Here is a 22,542-nt window from a genome sequence, read left to right on the forward strand (position 1 = left end):
CTTTGTGCGTGAAACAGTTCACTCTAATTATCATTTCCGTCAAAAGTTGTGAATCTGAAACATCGCATAAAACTTTTGAGAATAAAACCCCATGCGTTCAAGAGAATAAATTCTTCACTCCTGGAAAAATTGGTAATAAAATAATAAAAAGTTGGTGCTTTTGGAGAAAACCTGATGTTTAGGAAAGCAATTGGGTGCTGACTTTCTTTAATGCACCTCCAGGAGTTTATTTGGTAATTTCTTTTCCATCATAATTTGTGCACATTCTATTCTCAACCAAAAAATCTAGACGCCTCAATCGAGCACAAACATATTCTATATGCATTTTTTTATTTTAGTGCACATCTTGGCACTTCCATCTAATGCTGTCAAAATGATTAATCACATCCAAAATAAAAGATTTTGTTTACATAATATACATGTGCATTGTGTATTTATTACATTTATATAAATACACACACATGCATGTATATATTTCAGAAAAATATGTTACATTTATAAATTAAATATATTTATATAATATAAATTTATACATCATAGAAATACATGTATTTTCAAAATATATACTGTGTGTGTATGTATATATAATTATATACAGAATACACATACATATATTATGTAAACAAAAACATTTTGGATGAGATTAATCATAATAATAATTATAATTAATGTGATTAATCATTTGACAGCACTACTTCCATCCTGCTTTTTAAATACGATATCCAAATTTTGCATACAAATATGTGGATGGAAATATTTAATTGAATGCAAAATTGGTTTGAAACATAAGCAATGTTTAAATTGATCTAAAAACTACCTGCATGTAATTTATGCACGAACTGATTCATGAGTAATTCATTCGCGCAAATTCATTTTGCTCACGTTTAAAGAAATACTTTACCTGAAAATGTATTCACCTTCAGACCATCCAAGATGTAGAGGAGTTTGTTTCTTAATCAGAACAGATTCTGAGAAATGTTGTATTACATCACTTGCTCAGCAATGGATGCTCTGCAGTGAATGGGTGCCGTCAGAAATAAGAAACAAACCCATCATCCGCTATCCATAATATTGCTTTCTCCATTGGAGAGCAAGTGATGTAATGTTAAACTTCTCCAAATCTGTTCTGATGAAGAAACAAACTCATCCATCTTGGATGGCCTGAGGGCGAGCACATTTTCAGCAAATTTGAATTTTAGGGTGAACTATTCCTTTCATCGCCCTTCAATTACGTATTGCGTACGGAGATGCTCAAAGTGATCCGGTGGAGTTCAGGACGGCTCGTTATGATCGCGTACTGCTCAACTCTAGTGTTGTGAAACAGAAACTAAAGGCTACAGATGCTTTCGCAGCAACATCGCCACACCACCACCATCATGGAATCAGGCACATGAAAAATGTAAACAAACAAGTCGATACTTTGAAAACAAAACAACAAAAAACACAAGTGATGGCAATTTAGCACTGCTAAACCCCAGCGCTGCTCGCGGCAGCTAAACGCAAATCTTTGAGATGAATTCAAATGTGGTTACTAATCAAAAACCTGCATGTCCCAGTTATTTCAACGTAATAAGGAAGAAGTATTTCAATGTAAAAAAAAAATAACAACCCAGTTTACTCCTCCCCATCCCAATTTTTTTTCCTCTCTCTATGCGTTTTGCAGGATGGAGTTGGAACACTCCAAACAAACAAGGTTTTGCCCGCCCAGGACAAGCGCCGCCACGTTGTCTCCGCAGCGTACGCACGCAGGAACCTGGCTGTGTTTGGGGTAAGTGCGCACGTCCGGTGGAGAGCTGGAGCCTGTGCTGTCGCTAGACGGGGAAAATGCGGAACCAAAGGCCGGGAGGCTCTGGGAATTCTCCTGCACCAACCGAACCAGCAGATGATCCTCCGGAAGAGACGGAGACAGACGGGCCAGAATGGACGGAGAGAGCCTAGGTGTAGTGGGCAAACTCGCGCCTCCCCGCTCGAGAGCGCTCCACAGTGTTGGATTGGCGGATGGCGCAGTCATCGTTAGCCCGTCGTATCCCGCAGGATCCTCGGATCCCAAAGGCAACTGGGAATCGCCGAACCAGAACGTGCCTCCACTGCTGCCGGGACTGAGATCCGCCACCGCGCTGCCTTTCCCGCTGTAGTAGGACTCGCTAGAGTTGCTTCCGAGCGAGCTGGAGCTGTCGTTGCGATAGCCTGCGGCATTGCTGTGGAAGTTTGAAACACCGCCGGAGAAGAGCCAGGCTCCATTGCTGCCTGACTCGAAACCAACATCGGTGCCGTTGTAGTGGAAATCGTCATCATCCACAGTGGTGTCCACACTTCCCGCGGTGCGCATCGCAATATGAGCCTCGATCTCCTCCCGAGCTCGATCCACGTTCTCGGGCATCCCGGTCACCTCAAACACCGGTTCTTTGTCACGGCTTGGCGTGACGATGTAGGTGTGGGTTTGCTGCTGGATCTTCTTGATAGTCGCTCCTTTTGGCCCCACCACAAGACCTACCATTCGATACGGCACCCGAACCTGGATGGTGGTCTGTCCTGGATGGCAAGGAATGCTGTTTGTCGGTGCCACTTTGTTCCGAGACGCCCGTATGAGGGAAAAATGCTCGGCAGCGGACAGAATCTCGCGCTTGGCCATGATGACGTCCTCCTTTCGACCGGTCACTACAAACACTGGTTCCTCTCCTCTCACAGGGGTTTTGATGTAAGTGTTGGTCTTTGCTCTCAGAGCTTTGATTTTGCAACCTGAGGAGAACAGAAATACTAAGACAAGTCAACACTTTGCTATCTTAAGACTATCAATCAATCAATCAATCACAGTGACAGACAAGTGAGCTTTTCTCAGTAGTAATTAGTGCAGTCCTGGATGCTGATTGGTCAATACTAACAGACTTGATATGGTAACAGGGGTTGTCAGTGTGTTAGTTCACATGTTAGTATTACACAACTTGTTTTCATCCAGTGCAGTGAAGGAATGTCACGTCATTACAGATAAGTGGGGCAGCTGTAATCTATAGTGTACATGACACATGCAGTTCAATGATGTCAGTGCAAGCATACCCAGGTGAAAAACAAGTGCACTCCCATAATGTACTTAAAGTGTACCTAAAGATAGTATGCTAAAAGTGCATTTTAGTTCATATTCATGGTGTCTCAAAATAGCACAGTTGAGTACACTTAGATGATCTTAAGTTTATCTTAAGAAGTACTAAAGGATCATTTTTAGTATATTAAGTACAAAATTAGTGCGCGAAAATAGAGCACTTTAAGTGCATTATGGAAGTGCACTTGTTTTTCACCTGGGTATATGTGACCCTGGACCACAAAACCTGTCATAAGAGTCAATTTTTTGAAATTGGGATTTCTCCATCATCCCAAAGCTGAATAAATAAGCTTTCCATTGATGTATGGTTTGTTAGGATATGATAATATTTGGCCGAGATACAACTATTTGAAAATCTGGAATCTGAGGGTGCAAAAAATCGAAATATTGAGAAAATCGCCTTTAAAATTTTTCAAATGACGTTCTTAGCAATGCATATTACCAATCAAAAATTAAGTTTTGATATATTTACAGTAGGAAATTTACAATTTTTTTTTGTAAATTAAAGTTTGTTAGGATCGGGCAAAAATTGCCCGATCCTAACAAACCATACATTAATGGAAAGTTGTATGGTTTAATGGAAAGTTATTTATTCAGCTTTTAGATTATGTAGAAATCTCAATACATTTTTAGTAATTTAGTTTTTTTTTTGCCATTTTTAGTAGTTTTTGTTTTATTTATACATGTCTATTTTTATTGTTTAATTTATAGACTTAATTATTTTAGTATATCTAGTTAGTTATTTTAGTTACACTAAAATAAAATGAGAACTGTTGCCAACTGAAATTCTTTTTTTTAGTTAACGTTTATTTTTGCTCAAGTAATGAAATGGGCGTTTTTTTGGTTTTAGTTTCTGTTTGAGTTAACTATAATAACCCTGGTTCAAAGTTAATTCAGGTTTTGAAATATACTACAAAAGATGGATAACTTTTATTTATTTATTTAAAATGTAGAACTTTCTGGTAACTAAACTTGCACTTTAACGAAAAATACAAAATATATTTTGGTAAAATTATATTAAAGTGTTTATATTAATATGATTATTTTATTAATAATACAAAAAGGTTATACTATATTGCATTATATGCTTATTTATGTATTATTGATAACATATATGATTAATAATACTTATTAATAATTGATATATATATATATATATATATATATATATATATATAAATAATTTAATTATATTGTTTATTTTTGTTTATATAATAAAATGATTATAATTCATGAGGTGAGGTCTGTGAGAATATCAGCAGGGCGAGTACAAATATGAATCACTAATCCACCTGACCTGAACACTGTTGAAAAGTGAGTCACGATTGTAGAAAATCAAAGATGACACATTAACAACCAAACAAACCCACCTTGCCGACCAACTATTTCTGCCACATGCTCAGATGTGGGCACCATCACGCACTCTGTTGTGTTAACGCTCTTCCTCCTGGTATTGAGCGCACACCTCTCACCCTCCTGCATCATCATCATCGCCATCATCATGCTCCCCTGAACCTGGTAACCCTGGGACTCGCCCGGCCCGTCCTGGAAGAGCCCACCGGTCCCCAGGGCCTCCATGGCTGTGAGGGCCCGGGCTCTCAGCTGCTCTAGATCAGCATCATGTCTAATGATGTTGTTATTGTTAGTAGTGGTGGCGTTTTCCTCCTCTGATCCAGGTTGGGACAAGGGCTGGAGGTCCAAAACCGCACCCAGGACTCCCAGATGAGAAGTATCATGTAGTTCTGATGGACTCTCTTCACCCCGGAGGCGCAACCCGCTCAGGTTCTGTACTGGTACCGGGAGGTCCGGTTCAGTATCGTCTGACTCCAGGAGTTGAGCCGCGTTACTGGGCATGCTCGACCAACAACGTGTCCTGCTTTCACTGCGGGACACACAGAAACAAACAAAAGTGCCACGACAATGAGTTCTCCGCACTTTCCAAGTGTACAGCACTAGAATAAGCGATTCATAAGTGTGTTCAGTGTATTTCAACTTACAGCTGATGTTTTTAGCAGCGGCAGCCGTGGTTCCGTGACCCTGTTCGGTTGGATCTCTTTGTTTACGGTTCTTCGGGGATCCTCGCGCAGGTTGGTGAACAGCCGGTCTGCCGCCGCAGCGCCACACACCGGCGCGGAGGAACAGTGTAGTTTTCCACATGTCTATTTATTTGGGCCATAAAACACTTTAGAGGAACTAATCTTAAATTAATAACACTTTTAAAATTTTTAAATAATACTAAAAAATACAAAAAAAATATTTAATCTAGATTCCCCTTTGTTTTGTTATTATTTGAATTCTGCTTTAGGCATTTTTTCTATTAGGAAATTTCTATTGAAATTCAATATCTCTTATAATATTGGTTTCGTTATCAGCCAAAACTTTACATTTCAATTTATTTTGGCCGTACAAACTCTTTAGAGGAACTAGGCTATAAATGAATGGACTTTTTAAATGATAAAGTAGTATAATTTCCTCAAGTTGTTTTGTGATTTCACTTCTGCTTTAGGCTTTTTTATGTGTAATATTATTGGTTTCTTCCTCATTTTTTTGTATGTAATGTAACACTAATATGTTATATTTAAATTTACATTACTTGCTGAAGCATATAAATAAGACTTCATCATCATCATCATCATCATTATTATTATTATTCTAGTGTTTAACCTTGTTTATTAAAGAATAATACATGTTTGTTTGTTTATTGAGGTTTGAATGAAGTTGAACCCATGAACGCGTTGTTAAGGCAACGAATTAACTCATGAATATTAAGTAGGTTAAAAGTGACTGGCTGCTTCAGGAAGTTTACGAACGTCTCCAATTACCTAATTAATATTCATGAGCACCACGTATTCTGGCGTCCTGGCAACGCGGCGACGCGCTCCAGAGACACTTCACTGCTCTCACAATGTTACATTAGTTAATTAAACACGTTTCATCGTTGTATAATATAAATAATTAATCATCATGTATGATCGAGCTCCCAGGTTCACACAGTTGAAGTTAAGCGGCACCACGTCTGAAATTGGACCAGGATCATATAATATCAGCAGGTCTCTGAGCAGTAAAAGGGGTGAGTTTCATTTTTTGACACGAAATGGTCCATTTTAAAACCTAAACCTGACAAGAAGCTCAGAAATTACTCTTAAGTATCTTTTCAATGGTCTTTGCAGAGCCTTCTTCTTCTCAACATCCGTTTTTTTTCTATGAAGTCGAGTTCTTGATGTTTTTAGATCATATAGTGTTTTATTTAAAGGACTAACTTAGTAGCCTATAGATGCATTTTCTAAAAACTAGAGAATCAAGGATTTAGAAAGTTTCTCATATGGCATTAGCATGCGACCTTTTTTGGTTATTTTTTGTTTAGGCACCTGTGATCATCTACAAGGCATTTGTATAGTATACTATATATATATATATATAGACTATTATATTATTATTGCTACTTAGATTAATATGTATTATGTATGTATTTTTTCTATCTGTTTCTCCAGATTCGTATGCCCCCTTCCTCTCGCTGTCCAGTAGAGAGTCTGGGTTCCTGGGGTCGGGCAGTGGTCTCCTCTCTCCTGGACCAGGACAGTACAACAGTGAAATTACCAGGGTACGTTTTTCATAGCATCACCTCGCAAACAATTAATATCAGTGATGAATGCAAACTTATAACTGGAATATTGCAGAATCACATTTTGGGAGGAAAGAGTCTCCAGAATCGCTCCAAGCGCTTTGATGACGTGGTTTCAGATGTGCCGGGACCGGGAGCGTACAATGTTAGAAATGATGTCTCACCTGCAGAGAAAAGAACAACCAATCCAGAGAAGAGCCCGAAGGTGAGGCATTTGTTTGGGTTATTAAATGGACTATAATTTAATTTTATTATGATGAGATATAAAGATACATATAATAATTTATCCAAATGTAACAATATAAAAAATTATATTTTGCAAGAAATCATAATAAATTATATTTTATAGCACATTATATGTGATATAAAAATCTAACAAATTATAATACTTAACGTGTTATAAAGATATAAGCATTTATCCAAGTGTTGTTAAAAATGATACAATATAACAAATTGTATTTTGCAACAGATTTTATTTAATTATATTTGATAACAAATTATATTTGTTTTAAAAATATCAAATTATAATATATAAAATACAACAAAAATATAAATATAAAAATATAACAAGTGCATGTTTTATATATAACATTATATTTTGTAACAAATTATATTTCTTATAAAAAATATAACAAATTAGATTGTAGATTGACAGTATATTGTCAGAGCATGACCCCCGCTGTATATTTATTTATTTATTTAGTCATTTAGCAGACGCTTTTATCCAAAGCGACTTACAACTGAGGACATAAGAAGCAATCAAAACCAACAAAAGAGCAACAACGTGCAAGTGCTATTACAAGTCTTGGTTAGCCTAACGCAGTACAGATAATTATTATTATTATTGTTATTTTTTAATAAAAAGACATAGATAAAATACAATTAGAATAGATAGTGCTAGAGTTAGAGGGTCAAGTAAAGATGGAACAGATGAGTTTTTAGCCGTTTCTTGAAGATGGGTAAGGATTCGGCTGCTCTGATCGAGTTGGGCAGGTCATTCCACCAGATTGCACAAAGGTGCTAAAACCCTGATATTTTCACACCAATTAATCACATTTCCCCCAAAATATTTAGAGAAGTATTCAATAAAAACACAATTTAGTTTATTTTAATGTTTAGATCAGATTTTATTTGCAATTAATGCAACTATTCTGGTAAACCCAAAGGGTTTGCATACTTTTTCCTTGCAGCTGTTAATGGTCTGATATGTACATTTACATTTATGCATTTAGCAGACGACTTGCATTCAAGTTACAGTTTTTACATTTTATCAGCTCTTGCTTTCCCTGGGAATCGAACCCATGATCTTGGCGTTGCTAGCACCATGCTCTACTATTTGAGCTACAGGAAAGTATTTGTGTATTTGATATGTGATATGTGTATTTGATTATATGTCATTACAATGTCTGCAGGCCGTGTCTAAAGTTACTACATTGCTTCTGAATCCTGATGCCCCGTCCATCCCGTCTCCCGGACAGGCGTTCGGATATGAAGAGGATGCTCAAGGTGTCCTGCACCGACACAAACCCCCAACCAGAGACCAGACCCTCGGCCCGGCCTTCTACAGTCCCATACCGGTCAGACCGATTACGAGCAGTGTGTGTAAATGGATGTGCACTCAGTGAAAAAGATACACGTCTAATGGAGTGCTTTGAGTGTGTGTGTGTGAGGTCAGATGTGTCCATTAACAGAAGAGCGTCTAATGCCCCTCCGCTCTGCATCATTAGTGCCGGGCCTATTTCCATTACTAATGATCGCTGCATTATTTTAAAAAGTCACAAAGTGCAGCACTCATCCATTTTACTGTCAGGACCGAAAACCCTGGGTAATTATTCTTTACGTTATATTTCAATATTCACTTACAATAATGCAGCAGATGCTAGACTCAGCTTTAATCAAATCATCTTTCATTTGCCATTGAGCTGCCAACTTCCTCTAGAGGGGGAACAACTGTTTATCAGAGCGCAGGGCCATCCGTCATGGAGCATCTCTCTTTCTCTCTCAACTCAGGTTTTGCTCGTTGATTTTTTTGTAAATTAAACACTTTTTTTATACTTAGTTTTGCACATTTTTTTACACTTTTGTAGCACTTTATTTAGTTTCACTGAAGACCACAACCTATAGTGAGCCATAGTGTACATAAAACATGCAGCTCAATGAGGTTCATCAAGGTGAACTATCCATTTTCATCAAGGTTTCATTATGAATGCACTGACATTGAAAATTTGGCCAAATTTATTATGACGAATACCCATCTATTATGGCTAATACTCAGTATTGTATATGTATTTATAAATATAAATAAATTGTAAATTAAATAAATAGTAAATGTAAATAAACTGTATATATAAATCCATTCTGTCAGTATAAATCACTTTTGTCTTTAAGTAATATATAATTTCTAAAACTCTTACATAAATATCAGGATATTAAATATTTTATAAAAATGGTTAGCTGTTTTTCTTTTACTTATGAAATCTGACAAAACCTCAAAATTCATGAAAATTCTCAATTTTAATTTCTAAAACTTAACATAGTTCAAAGTGAAATCAGTTTGTGAAATATACTAGAAAAGCCATTTTTTTATGCAATCTGGCAAAGTAAAAATAAATAGTAAGAAAAAAGTGTGTGTGTTTGTATAAAGAATAAAAAATAAAGTTTTGTTGGTAAAATAATTATATGAGCAATTTTATATTAATACTGATAAGGTGTTAATGTAATTTTTTGTGTCTACCTCATACAAATAACAACATTTTATATATTTCAAATATTAATTTAGCAGACATGCTGAAGTTGTCCTTTTAAGGTACTGAGAGTTTTGATCATCTAATCATGATATTTTCTGAATGATGAGGGTTTTTGTTGCAGTTTAGTTTCAAAACAGAGTAGGCGCTTTAATAGTTTCCCTTTAAAACATAAGTCTGTATTATTATCTGATGAAAGTGCTGATAAGTGAGTTGGGCTCAGGAACAAACATTCAAGGTGAAAGGTGAAATTACAAAAATATATATTGAAAAATATATTTTTTTTGGCATTTTGTAGGTGGATCTGTCGTTCTCTCAGAAGTATAAAGGTGTGCATTTCGGGAAGTTGTCAGGCCGAAGAGAGCAGGCAATGGGTGGACACGGACCTGGACCAGGACATTATGATCTACAAGAGTGAGTTTGATTGATTGCAGATTTTCTTAGCTGTAACACAGCAGCATTTGCATTGTCTTGCAAAATTTATTCTGAAGCATCAGGACTTGGTTTTCCATGTACAGATGCTTCAGAATAAATTCTACAGACGGCAGAGCTACGGACCAACCGTAGTCTGTTCTCTGACCGTCAGATGAATTCTGCGCACACAACACTCAAAATCACTGCCTTTATCTTTTAAAATCTAATCCGATTTAACAAGATACTGGGTTAATATGATAAGTTCTTGAAGAAAACCTAGTCACTGGATTTGTTTGTTTTAGTAGGACAACTCAGAAATTAGCTTCACCCTGGTTCCCTCAACAAAGTATAGAATTTTTCTATTGGCTTTTGGATTATTGCAGAAAATAAACTCTGTGTCCAGCAAAAGTTTATGATTTTTACATGATAATCTTCAAAAATTAACACAACTTCTATGAATTTCGAAGCCTAAATATAATCGGCAAAAGTAAAAATCTAAATGTTGGCTATTAAAGGAACACTCCACTTTTTTTGGGAAATAGGCTCATTTTACAACTTCCCTAAAGTTAAACAGTTGAGTTTTACCGTTTTTGAATCCATTCAGCCGATATCCAGGTCTGGCGGTAGCACTTTTAGCTTAGCTTAGCATAGATCATTGAATCTGATTAGACCATTAGCATTTGGTCATCAAAAATGACCAAAGAGTTTCGATATTTTTCCTATTTAAAACTTGATTCTTCTGTAGTTACATCGTGTACTAAGACCGACGGAAAATGAAAAGTTGCGATTTTTCTAGGCCGATATGGCTAGGAACTATACTCTCATTCCGGCGTAATAATCAAGGACCTTTGCTGCGGTACCATGGGTGCAGCAGGTGCCTATGATATTACGCAGCACCTGAAAGTAGTCCCCAGCTAGGTAACTAGTTATGATATAGCTGGGGACTACTTTCAGGCGCTGCTGAACTACACCACAGTCACATGACTTCAACGTTTAGCCATTAAGCTTCTTAAAAAATCACAAGGGGGTATTACTGATCTATTTTATGTTGCACAGTAAAAATCGAAAATATCTTGAGCTTGTTTAAATACAGACCTTATTTCAGGAATTTAATCAAAAACCCATTCAAAACCAGAAGTACCAATAATCCATCATACCTGCAGCACTGTATGGTGTGTTTCATTAAATGCTTGGTTTTGTGCATCCCTGTGTGTGTGTGTGTGTGTGTCAGGGATCACACTGTCCACTATGAGAATGTGAATCTCAGCCAGCATCAGAGAGGCCGTTCAGAGCTGGTCATCCCTCGATACCACGAGCTGGTGGCTCTACAGGAGGAGAAGAAGGTTTAAATCTCATATCCTTTGTATTTGGTCCCTGTTACAAATGTGTAGCTATCAGAGGAAATAGTTCTGGACATTTGGTGATTTTTATTTACAAAGACATTTGATGCCACTGAATAAAACGGAGGTGTTTTTCCTCCATATTATCACTATATCATACTATATGAGCCATAAAATATTTTAAATATGATAACACATGCAAACTTTTCAAAGGTTCAACAAACTGTTCCATTTCAAAGAATTCGATTTTTTTATATTATTTTGCAAGCTTGCATGTAGCCGTTTTGTCTTGTCTGTAGAGGGCACTATTGCAACAAGATTTGTGCTCAAGTTGAGGTGCATTTCTGCATGGATGCTTTGCTGTGTGGGTACAAATAACTTTGGTTTTCATTATGTGTGCATTTTTCATGTGTGTGTGTGTGTATTTTTAGGGTGTTCCAGGACCAGGGCGATACTACATAAAGAGTCAGTTTGATACGCCCAGTAACCCACACGCTCCTGTGTTGAGTCCACCCTTCCTGTCTCAAGCTCAGGCAACAACACACTCTTTTATTTTTGGACATTCTAGACACATCTAGAATAAACTCTCCTGAAGTCAGATCAAATCAAATTAAACTTTATTTACTTGTTGAATACACATTTCTGATCTCATCAGTGCACGTTATTTAAATAGTCTTCATAGTCTTTTAGTATAATGTAATGACAGAAGTAAAATGTGTTGTGAATGCGAATGCCTCTTCATGTCACTTTCATCTGATCTCAGTATTGTGTTGTTTTCTGTAGCGGTTCAGTCCGGTCAAGGATGAGACGCCCCCTGTAGGTGCGTACAATGACCCGCGCTGTGCTCTGGAGATCCTGAAGAAAGGCAGAGGGGTGAAGAAGAATCCTTTCGGCCTGACAGCTGTACGCTTCCTGCCAGAAAACAGATCGAAAGCTACGCCGGGTTTGTACCTGTGTGTTTTTCTGTGTGAATGAGAATTTGTTCAGTATTCTGAATGCAAAATGTCTTTTACCTGTGAAACGCAGTGAGAGGTCAGATTTGGGCTGTGCTTGCAACTTGCAAGAGGGATAAACATTAGATTTCATACTGCTACACAAATGCTTTGCAACAGCAGCCAATCAGATTTCAAGCTACTTTCAAAGTGACCAATCAAAACACTCAAGATGCATTCTAAATCGCATACTATCTAGTATGCCAAATTACAATTAGTGCATCATAAATCATAGTACGTTGAAAATAGTATTCCAAAAGTGTACTATTTTGCGACAAAGTGGTCTCAAATTTTTTTTTTTAAGAAAAGATTTTTGTTGCCTTCCATTGAACTACTTTCTACTTAATTTGATGTGTTTTCAGAGTTTGAATTAAATTTTCTTTATCAGTAATTACATTCAAAGTAATCAAAGTGCAATGAACTACACTGTAAAAAGTGGTAACCTGCAATTAAAAATAGATTTTTACCTGATTTAACCCATAAAAGAGTTTTATAGTCATCAAAAACACATTCAGTTGATCACAAGTAACAGTTTATAAAATAACAAAATGTTTGTATTTCAAAAAAATACTGGTACAAATTTATATTCATCAAAGAATCCTAAAAAAATACATTTTATAGCAGTTTCCAAACATATATTAAGCAGCACAACTGTTTTCAACACTGATAATAATCAGAAATGTCTCTTGAGCAGAACATCAGCATATTTGAATGATTTCTGAAGGATCATGTGACACTGAAAAGACTGGAGTAATGATGCTGAAAATTCAACTTTGCATCACAGGAATAAATTCTATTTTAACAAATATTACAATAAAAAACAGTTATTTGAAATAGTAAAAATATTTCACAATGTTACAGTTTTTTCTGTATTTTTTATTAAATAAATGCAGCCTTGGTGAGCAGAAAAGACTTCCTTAAAAAACATTAAAAAAATCTTACCAACATCAAACTTTTGAACAACCATCAAAATCAAGCAGCCCTCGTTAGTGCAGCTCCAGTAGTAACTAATCGGTTTACTAGTGCATGTCTTTGCTAGGTCCCGGTGCCTATAATGTGTTTGAGTATGGCTTGGCTTATGAGAGTTTGAAGAAAGCCTGTCTGGAGAAAACGAGGAAGGGCGCCTTCGGCTCTATTGCACCACGCCGGATTTTCCTCCCCAGCAAAGAGGAAATGAGCCGCCCGGGGCCAACTCAGTACAAGGTGAGCACTACTTCAACCCAAAAAGTGTGCACTCATTGTCTATTGTCTATTGTGCGCTAATCTGCCAGCGCCCTTGGGAGCTTATTCAGACTTTTCAGAGAGTTTCATCCAATGAATCGAATAAACCTTCCATAAATCCCCTTGAACTGAATATTTCTCAGCATTCACTAAATGTCAGTCTACAATCTAGAGCCTATCCTTTCAAAACTTACCATAGGTTTAGCCAAAATACCGCAGTTGCTGCCCTTAATGGCAGATGTCACTATTAATTACTGTTGCTCGTGCTCAGGGTCAGGTTTTTAAATGAAGTATCAATCATTCATGCGGCAGATGTGAATGCAGCCTTGAATTGCTTGTTGTCTTGTTAAGGAGAGTGTGCTTTTACTCTTCCAAACGGTCAGAATTAATGGTGCTGTATAGAATTTGTTTTGACTGTTCTAAAGCATAAAAATACTATGTTTTCAAATATTTAAGAAATATTCTCAGTTTTCCTCTGGAAAAACAATGCTTTAATCAGTTATTCTACTTTGAAATGTGCGTTCTGTGTCAGAATGTCTGGTTTTGTTTTGGTGACTGACTCCACCCACTGCTGGTTTACCCAGAGGATTTTGACACCCTGGGTTGCCAGTTCATAGAAAACACAGCCGTATTACAGCCATGGAAACCAGCAAAGGAACTGAGTCAGAAGTGGGTTCTACCCAACCTAAAACACCCCGGCATCCATCTAGAAAGCTTTGACCAAAGGAAAATTCAAATGTGGTTAAATCAATTCATTAACTTGCAGTGTAAGGCTCTTCGGTTTCATTGTCAATTGCAATTGTTCTGTTGTGCATTCTCAATTTGGCAACCAACATGAGTGCCGATTCTTAGGAGGAGGAGCTAAAGCAACAACTGCATAGCAACCACCCAGAAAACCCTAGCAACCACTTCATTGTAGCATCATTGTATACATCAAACTGTAAGCACCACATTTTCTTCAGATCTAGTTATGGTTCTTCTGTAGTAACAGTAACTATAGTAACTGCGGTCTTTTGGCAAACTCTGTGGTAGATTTACAGGAGAGTAAGAATTACAGATTCAGTATGATAACGTGTGTGTTGTGGCTGCTGAATCCCTCGCTGCCTTTGAAGTTTTTCACAGTAAACTCTGGACATTGGGACTTTATGGGCTGTTTTCCTCAGAAACGTCCATCATTTCCAGTGTGAGTGTCCAGCTGGCCTGATTCCTGAAGCAAACTGACTCCAGTGGAGGTCTTTATGGACTCTCTTCTGCTTTTGTTCCTCGTTCACGGTCTCTGCCTGCATAGATAAGAGCAGTGAATGAATCCTGCTGGCCCTGTAGATTCTCACCGACTTTTTTATTCACACTTTTGATCAATTTAATGAATCCTTGAATAAAAGTTGTTTCTTTCAGGAAAAAAAAATCTCTCGCTGACCCCAAACTTTTGAAAGGTAGTGTCCATCAACTGCACATACAAATAACCTACTGCATTTGCCAAAATGTCCAATATGCAAACAGAGCACACTGTGGGGGATACTGTATCCCACAATGCAATGCACTTGATTAGACCTTCCATTGCAAGTGTGACAAATAAACCGGAAGTGATAGCAACCACAAACGTCCTTCTTGATGTGTATTGTATACAGTGTTGGGTGTAATGAATTATTGAGTAATTAATTACTGCAATATATATATATATATATATATATATATATATATATATAATTCAATTTCCCTTTAAATTACAGTTACTTCTGATGTAATTGCATTATGTACTGTAAAGACTATAGAATAATTCTATATAAAACAATAGTAGATTTAACATCTAATGTAAAAATGTATGGTTTTAATGCAGGGGTGCCTAATCTGGAGATATACCTTCCTGCAAAGTTCAGCTCCAACCCCGATCTAACACTCCTGAACCAACTAATTAGGATCTGAAGGAGCTCTTGATAATTACAGACGGGTGTGTTTGATCAGGGTTGGAACTGAACTCTGCAGGTAGGTAGATCTCCAGGACCAGGATTGTCCACCCCTGTTTTAATGTGACCTCCTTTTAAACCAGGGCTGTCCAAACTCGGTCCTGGAGGGCCGGTGTCCTGCAGAGTTTAGCTCCAACTTGCCTCAGCACCTGCATGGAAGTTTCTAGTATGCCTAGTAAGAGCTTGATTAGCTGCTTCAGGTGTGTTTAATTAGGGTTGGAGCTAAGCTCTGCAGGACACCGGCCCTCCAGGACCGAGTTTGGACGGCCCTGTTTTAAACACTCTGGTCAGTTCAAGAATAATTTATGCAAATTTGTATTATTTATTTGAAAGAATTATAATAGCAGTTTTATGCCTATGCATTAGTAGTAATAATGTAATACTTTTTAGAGTAATTAGTACAGTAATCTTATCACACTGCTGAAGATGTAATTAGTAGCTGCGTGGTAATTAAAGGGATAGTTCACCCAAAAATTAAAATTCTGTCATTAATTACTCACCCTCATGTCGTTCCAAACCCGTAAGTCCTTCGTTCATCTTCGGAACACAAATTAAGATATTTTTGATGAAATCCTAGAGCTTTCTGACCCTCCATGGACAGCAAGGGAACTACCACGTTCAAGGCCCAGAAAGGTATTAAGAACGTTGTTAAAATAGTCCATGTGACGTCAACCATAATTTTTTGAAGCTAAAGATATTTTGTGTTCAAAGAAAACAAAAATAATTACTTCATTCAACAATTTCCTCTCTTCTGTGTCAGCTTTTACTTATTTGAACCAGAACGTATAGACGATGAACTAATAGAGATGGATGTTCTAAGTCAAAATGCCGACTAGTGAACGTGTGTCAAAGGCTGACATAGAGGAGAAGAAATTGTTGATTGAAGTTATCTTTGTTTTCTTTGTGCGCTAAAACTATTCTCCTCGCTTCAAAACATTACGCTTGAACCACTGATGTCACATGGACTATTTTAACGATGTCCTTGCCACCTTTCTGGGCCTTGAACGTGTCAGTTGCTTGCTGCCTACAGAGAATCAGAAAGCTCTCGGATTTCATCAAAAATATCTTAATTTGTGTTCCGAAGATGAAAGAAGGTCTTACGGGTTTGGAACAAAATGAGGGTGAGTAATTAATGACAGAATTTTCTATCCCTTACATTTTTTAGAGAAACTTACCCAACACTGATTGTATATGATGAGGCTGTGAAAAGTTTGAACATTGGACTACACAGGCAACGTAAACGCTTCAATTTCATTGAAATTGAGTAAAGTTTCTTAAAAATAGTACATTTAGCAGAAAGCTAGTATTTCATTCTGAACTCAACTGGAGTCTGAGATGAGGACCTGCTGCGTCTTATCTCTAGCGTCACGATAGTGGAGATTATGATTTTCCATTGTAAGCTGAACCAGAGAGCATTTTTTTCTGTGGACAGAGACCACACAGACTGCTAAAACTACACCAGCCCATAATAAAAATAAATATTTTACCAGAAAGTATAAGAGCTGTCATCATGTATTCGCCTTTATGTTGTTCCAAACGCATTTAATTAATTTTCTTCTGTGGAAGAGATGTTTTGGAGGATTTCAACTTTGCTTTTTTTCTTACACGGGAAGTAGACAGTGATCAGCAGCTGTCGTGCAAGTATTATAAAAAGTATGTAAACATATGATCCAATTATGAGAAGAACAGGGCTAAATGTAAGTGTTATTAGAATCTCATTAATATGAATCGGTCATTATACATAAATATTTGACTGCGGAATGCTGTGATTGACCAATCAGAACCAAGTATTCTAAAGAAGCTTGTATATTTTCTTTCTTTTGTGTTTGCTGCAGGTGGAGAAAACAACTGAAGCGTTATATAAGAAACAGAGTACAGCTGCTTTTAAATCTGCCACTGACAGACTTGTGGGTTCACTGTTCGCCAAAGTAAGACACACACAACACTCCGAATTCATCTTTAGACTCTCATAGGGAAGAAAAATCACAAATGAGATCTCTTTAATAGCTCAATCGTTTCTCCTAGACATGAAATGGAGAGCAAATTGAGATATTGTTTTGATATTGAGAGTTGCCAAGATACTAAAATCCGCAAAAAAACAAAACATGTTAACATGAACTCTAACATTTCTCATCATATTCTTCTGAGAACAAATGATTTAAACTGCTCCACATTAATTTTTAGCTCTATATTCTGACTGTACGTCAATTATTGACTCATGTCTGTTTTTAGCGGAAACATCTAAGGAAGAAGTTGATACTTTAAATAAAACTTCACTGAAATGACATGTTCTGAGCTATAAAAGAGCAAACTCTGAGCAATACAAGTTTTCTCAGTAGTAAGTCAAACACAGCCTGTCCTTAAAGTTTTTTACTGTGTGTGTGTGTGTGTGTGTTTGTGTAAACTTGAATTCAATGGGACAGCTCTGATAGTTTGGCTTCATGGAGAGTTCTGATTAAATCTTGTCTATTTCTAACATCAGTAATTATACAGCGAAAGATATGAGAATGCAGAAGTGTCCGTATGTGAGGGTGTGTAACCTAGAGAGTGTTTGACTCAGACGCTCTGATGCAGATACTGCAAATATTTCATTATGAGCCCAGAGTCTCGCCTCACGTCTGCTCCTCGCTTTTATTAGACACATGTCTGCTCCCTCACAAATAACACCACATACACACCGCTGTCTGCGTCATTCCCACCAAATCACACCCAGATCACATTTCACCACAAAATCAAAAGAAAGAAATAGGGCATGTTATGTTGCATGAAGCTTAATTTTACGATTATGATGTTTTGCATCAACATTATTTTCATGACAATTTAGCACATTTATACTAAATTGCAATAATGCCTTTGGAAAGTTTTACTTTTTTTTATTTTTTTTTCCTGTAACACTATTCTCAATTATTTTAATTAATTATTGTTTAGTCAAAATATTATTGTTATTGTGATAGACAAATATAATAATAAAAATAATAATTATTATTATTCTAAGTTTACACTTACTTTGTTGAAAAAACTTTGTTTTTATGTTCTGACATGTGAAGCACTTTTAACTGCATTCTGTGTATGAAAGCTGCTATCCATATAATAATAATAATAATTATTATTATTATTATTTTAAATAATACATTACATTTCAATTCACCATAAAATATAAATATTGTGGAATTACATCAGATACGTTTGATACAATTTACATTGTGTTTTTGCATCACACAAAGGGGAATTTTGAATTTTGTTTAATTGCCATGACAATGATTTCTTAATACAAAACATTTGTCTTAAAAATAGTCTTGTTCCTGACAGGTTTGGTTAGCTTCACTCGTCTAGATGTTTCTCTCTCTGTGTCTGTCTGCCTAGCTTACAGATGTCTATTTACACAGCTCTATAAACAAGACATGCTACTGTGTGTGTGTGTGTGTGTTTGACTGTGGCTTAATTCACAAAACTGTCTTTGCATATTTATTCATTAGACTTGTCACTCTTGACTGACATCTATATTTTGAATTTTGAGGTTTGTTGATTTTCGTTTGCTGACGTGATTACAACCGTGCCAAAATGATCCGAATGCAATTATACAAATGTGCTTTACTTACATACACGTCTAAATAACTAGAATATGTTTTAGTTCCGTACAGTTTAATTTCTATGTACAGCATCTGTAGCAATTTGACTCGTCATTAGTTTTGTAGGAACAAGCAAAAATTGTGTTCACAATAATGCACTTACAGCACACACACACAGAGCCTCCTGGCTCATATGTACTTGCTCTAAATACATTGTGCAGATGATGTTTATGATGCTGTAGTTTGATATTAGATTTCTCTTGGCAGGATACCCCTCCGCCAGGCTCATATAATGTGAGTGAATCGTTTGAGAAGATACACGGCCTCCATCACTACAGCGGGCCGCGGAACGAGAAAGCACGCAAACGACAGAGCTGCTTCCTGTCTGCCGCCCCCAGAGATGCCTTCCTCCACTACGATCCTGAAACCCCAGGTGACCCAAGCTCTGACAGTTATTAAAGGAACTCCTTCATATGTGGCCTGCTGTTGATTTGCTGAAACAAACAAAGCTGAAATGTGACCCTGGAGCACAAAACCAGTCTTAAGTCGCTGGGGTATATTTGTAGCAATAGCCAAAAATACATTGTATGGGTCAAAATTATCGATTTGCCAAAAATCATTAGGATATTAAGTAAAGATCATGTTCCATGAAGATATTTTGTAAATTTCTTACCGTATATATATACCAAAAATTCATTTTTGATTAGTAATATGCATTGCTAATAACTTAATTTGGACAACTTTAAAGGCGATTTTCTCAATATTTTCATGTTTTTGCACCCTCAGATTCCAGATTTTCAAATAGTTGTATCTCGGCCAAATATTGTCCTATCCTATCATACATCAATGGAAAGCTTATTTATTCACCTTTCAGATGATGTATAAATCTCAGTTTCTAAAATTGACACTTGAGACTGGTTTTGTGGTCCAGGGTCACACATATTACACTGGAAGTCTATTAGGCTAAACATTCAGTGATTAAAAGCTGAAATGGGAAGGTTGTATTTTTGTTTTCTTTAAAAGTTGCCTGATTGGGACTGCTGTTCTATGCCTGGAATCTTCTGCTCATGGATTACTGATAAAACATGGAGTTTTATAGTTTTGTTAGTTATGTACAAGTATTCAGGCTAAACTAGCTGTTGTTTATTTGTGGTTTTTAGGTCCGGCTCATTATAGTCCAGATGTTAAATCAGGCTCAAAACTTGCACTTATTGTCTCAAAAGAAGATCGCTTCAAAAGCCCTAAAGACAAGACCCCTGGACCTGGAGCATATGATGTATGTATTGCATATATTTATGTAACATGTATGTGTGTGTGTACTGTATACTGTGTGTGTGTGTTGTAGTTGAGTCCGGTCATCATGGACACGGTTCTGAAAGGCACCTTCAACGTGATGCTTCATGATCCTTTAGTGTCCAGCACGAGAGCTTTATCTTCACGCAGGTCTTTGAGAAAACCCTCTGCTCACAGCAGTGCCTAACTCAGGTCAAAGGTCAGTGAGACTGATTAAGATTAAGTTTAGTTTCAGAGATTGAGGCATTCTTGATGTTTTTAGTGGTCTGTTTGACTCAGAAAAGAGAAAAGACAACTCTCTCCTGTCTGTTTTATTGAGACTAGCTCCGTTACACACAGATTCACCACAGGACCAGCATGAGCTCTGATATTATATTCCCTCTGAATGGCCGATTGATCTCCTAAACCCAAAGACATAAAACATGCATCATATTTTTTGATTTACATATGCTAATTAGATGATTCATTAATGGCATGTGAGTCTGCTCGCTGCATGACCGATAACAGGAGATCTGGCTCTCAGATTCAATGTTTTGATTTAGCTTTATGTAAATTTACTTTATGTCAAAAGCATTTGTGTGCTTTTGACATAAACACACACACACACACACACACACACATATTAAATAAATTATTTATAAACTGTAAATGACTAAAAATGACAAAAACACAACCTGAACTAAAATTACAATGGACATGGAAAATATAAAAATAAAAACTAATTCAAAATATCAATAAAAACTATAATAGTATCTTAGTGATCTTGAATGCTGGTTGGGAGAATTTAAGGAATTTAGTTGCAGACTTGGGCACAATTGTTGAAAAATAGACATGAGGTTATTTGGGCAAAATATTCTCTTTGCTCTCCATTTGATTTCATTGCTGTATGTAAAACTAAATAGATCTCACTTGTGATTTTTTTATTTTTATTTCCTATTGATGTGTACAACAGTAATGAAGTTAATACAGTAAAATAGCACAAAATAAAATAATATAATTAACGTGAAAAAACAGTGTAGAGTGAACTAAGAAAGTACCAATCTATGAACTGAACAAAAATAAAAAATTAAAGAAGTAACATTACTAATTTAGAAATCTCTTAATTATTAAAATGAAGACTGTATTATATAAATAATCTCAGTGGATCAGTTCTGTCTTTCAGTTTTAAAAATACAATAATGTAATATTAGTAAAATATAAAATATCAGTAATGCAAAACAAAGAAGATTATAAAAAATATAGAAAATATGAAAATTATATGAAAATATAAAAATGTTCCGATGTGAAATTTATGACTTTTTTTAGAAGCAGGTTTTTAAATATTTTTAGGAAATCAGGATCAGCCTTCCTTGCATGCAATTGTGATATTTTCATGTCTTATGGTTTTCTTCTGTATTCTAATTTGTTTTTCAGGTCACACACTTCCAAAAAGACTTTGGCTAAGCCTCTCCTATTAAACACATGCTTCCCAGGAGTTCCTGTCACACACACACACACACACACAAACCTCTTTATGGGTGATATATTTCCCCAGTGCTCACGGAGAATAAATCTGGATTCTTTAATGGGTTTGATGTTTCAGGGTTTTTGTGCATCATAAATTCTCAGCCCTGCCCACAATAACACAGCACTAATGTAGAGAGATCTCAACATACACACACAGCATCTTGATATCGTTATACACACCCTTTTAATCTAATTAAGCATTTACACACTCTCATTATTCAGCAGAGAGAGGGAGGTCGAGGGAGGAAGGGCGAGAGACGAAGGAACGAAAGAAAGAGAGGTTTTAGCTCTTTATTGAACTGACTTGTTTTACATTTGCAGGCTAATTGAATCAGATAAATCACTGTGGCGGCTCTCGGCCTGCGCGCGTGTTTGTCTCACAGGGTTTACGGATGTTAAAGTCAATGCGAAATCAAAATTGAACCCATTTGCTTTCTTAATGCACGGTCCTGGACTTATTGTGAACAATTCATTGGTGCATGTTACTCCAAATAACAAAACGCCAGTTTGTTGGTGTAATCTTTCTTCAAAAAACTTTTAGGTTAACATCACCTAGGCCATGTGGCTGTTGGATAGTGTTAATCAATACAGTGCAACAGTCGGGTTCTGGAAGTAAAGATCCCATTCGTTTTCTCCATATGGGAATTTATTTTTAATGATAACTTATAAACCATTAAAGGCAGACCTGTTGTGAGCTACAAGGATGTTAATCGATGGTATATGCTTTCATTAAAGCCATCAGTATGCATTATTCCAACTTATTTTTTTTCTAATTTTTAT

At 36.5% G+C, this 22,542-nt stretch overlaps 2 protein-coding genes across 2 annotated transcripts; one reads left to right on the forward strand and one right to left on the reverse strand.

The window, feature by feature from the left end:
• Positions 1 to 694: 694 nt before the first annotated feature.
• mex3c (mex-3 RNA binding family member C) lies at positions 695 to 5,172 on the reverse strand. The gene is made up of 3 exons (XM_079419135.1): positions 5,095 to 5,172; positions 4,468 to 4,979; positions 695 to 2,739 (listed from the first exon to the last, which is right to left on the reverse strand). The coding sequence occupies exons 2-3, from the start codon at positions 4,949 to 4,951 to the stop codon at positions 1,649 to 1,651; spliced, it is 1,575 nt and encodes a 524-aa protein (XP_079275261.1). The 5' UTR covers positions 4,952 to 4,979; positions 5,095 to 5,172; the 3' UTR covers positions 695 to 1,648.
• Positions 5,173 to 5,953: 781 nt separating this feature from the next.
• On the forward strand, positions 5,954 to 21,825 carry stpg2 (sperm-tail PG-rich repeat containing 2). Its single transcript, XM_079418618.1, has 14 exons — positions 5,954 to 6,167; positions 6,589 to 6,698; positions 6,775 to 6,924; positions 8,132 to 8,296; positions 9,762 to 9,877; positions 11,109 to 11,220; positions 11,649 to 11,750; positions 12,001 to 12,160; positions 13,249 to 13,412; positions 17,230 to 17,322; positions 19,231 to 19,396; positions 20,124 to 20,239; positions 20,309 to 20,455; positions 21,670 to 21,825. The coding sequence occupies exons 1-13, from the start codon at positions 6,062 to 6,064 to the stop codon at positions 20,441 to 20,443; spliced, it is 1,695 nt and encodes a 564-aa protein (XP_079274744.1). The 5' UTR covers positions 5,954 to 6,061; the 3' UTR covers positions 20,444 to 20,455; positions 21,670 to 21,825.
• Positions 21,826 to 22,542: the final 717 nt, after the last annotated feature.

Source organism: Barbus barbus, assembly GCF_936440315.1.
Source record: "Barbus barbus genome assembly, chromosome: 6".
In the NCBI taxonomy this organism is placed as follows: domain Eukaryota; kingdom Metazoa; phylum Chordata; class Actinopteri; order Cypriniformes; family Cyprinidae; genus Barbus; species Barbus barbus.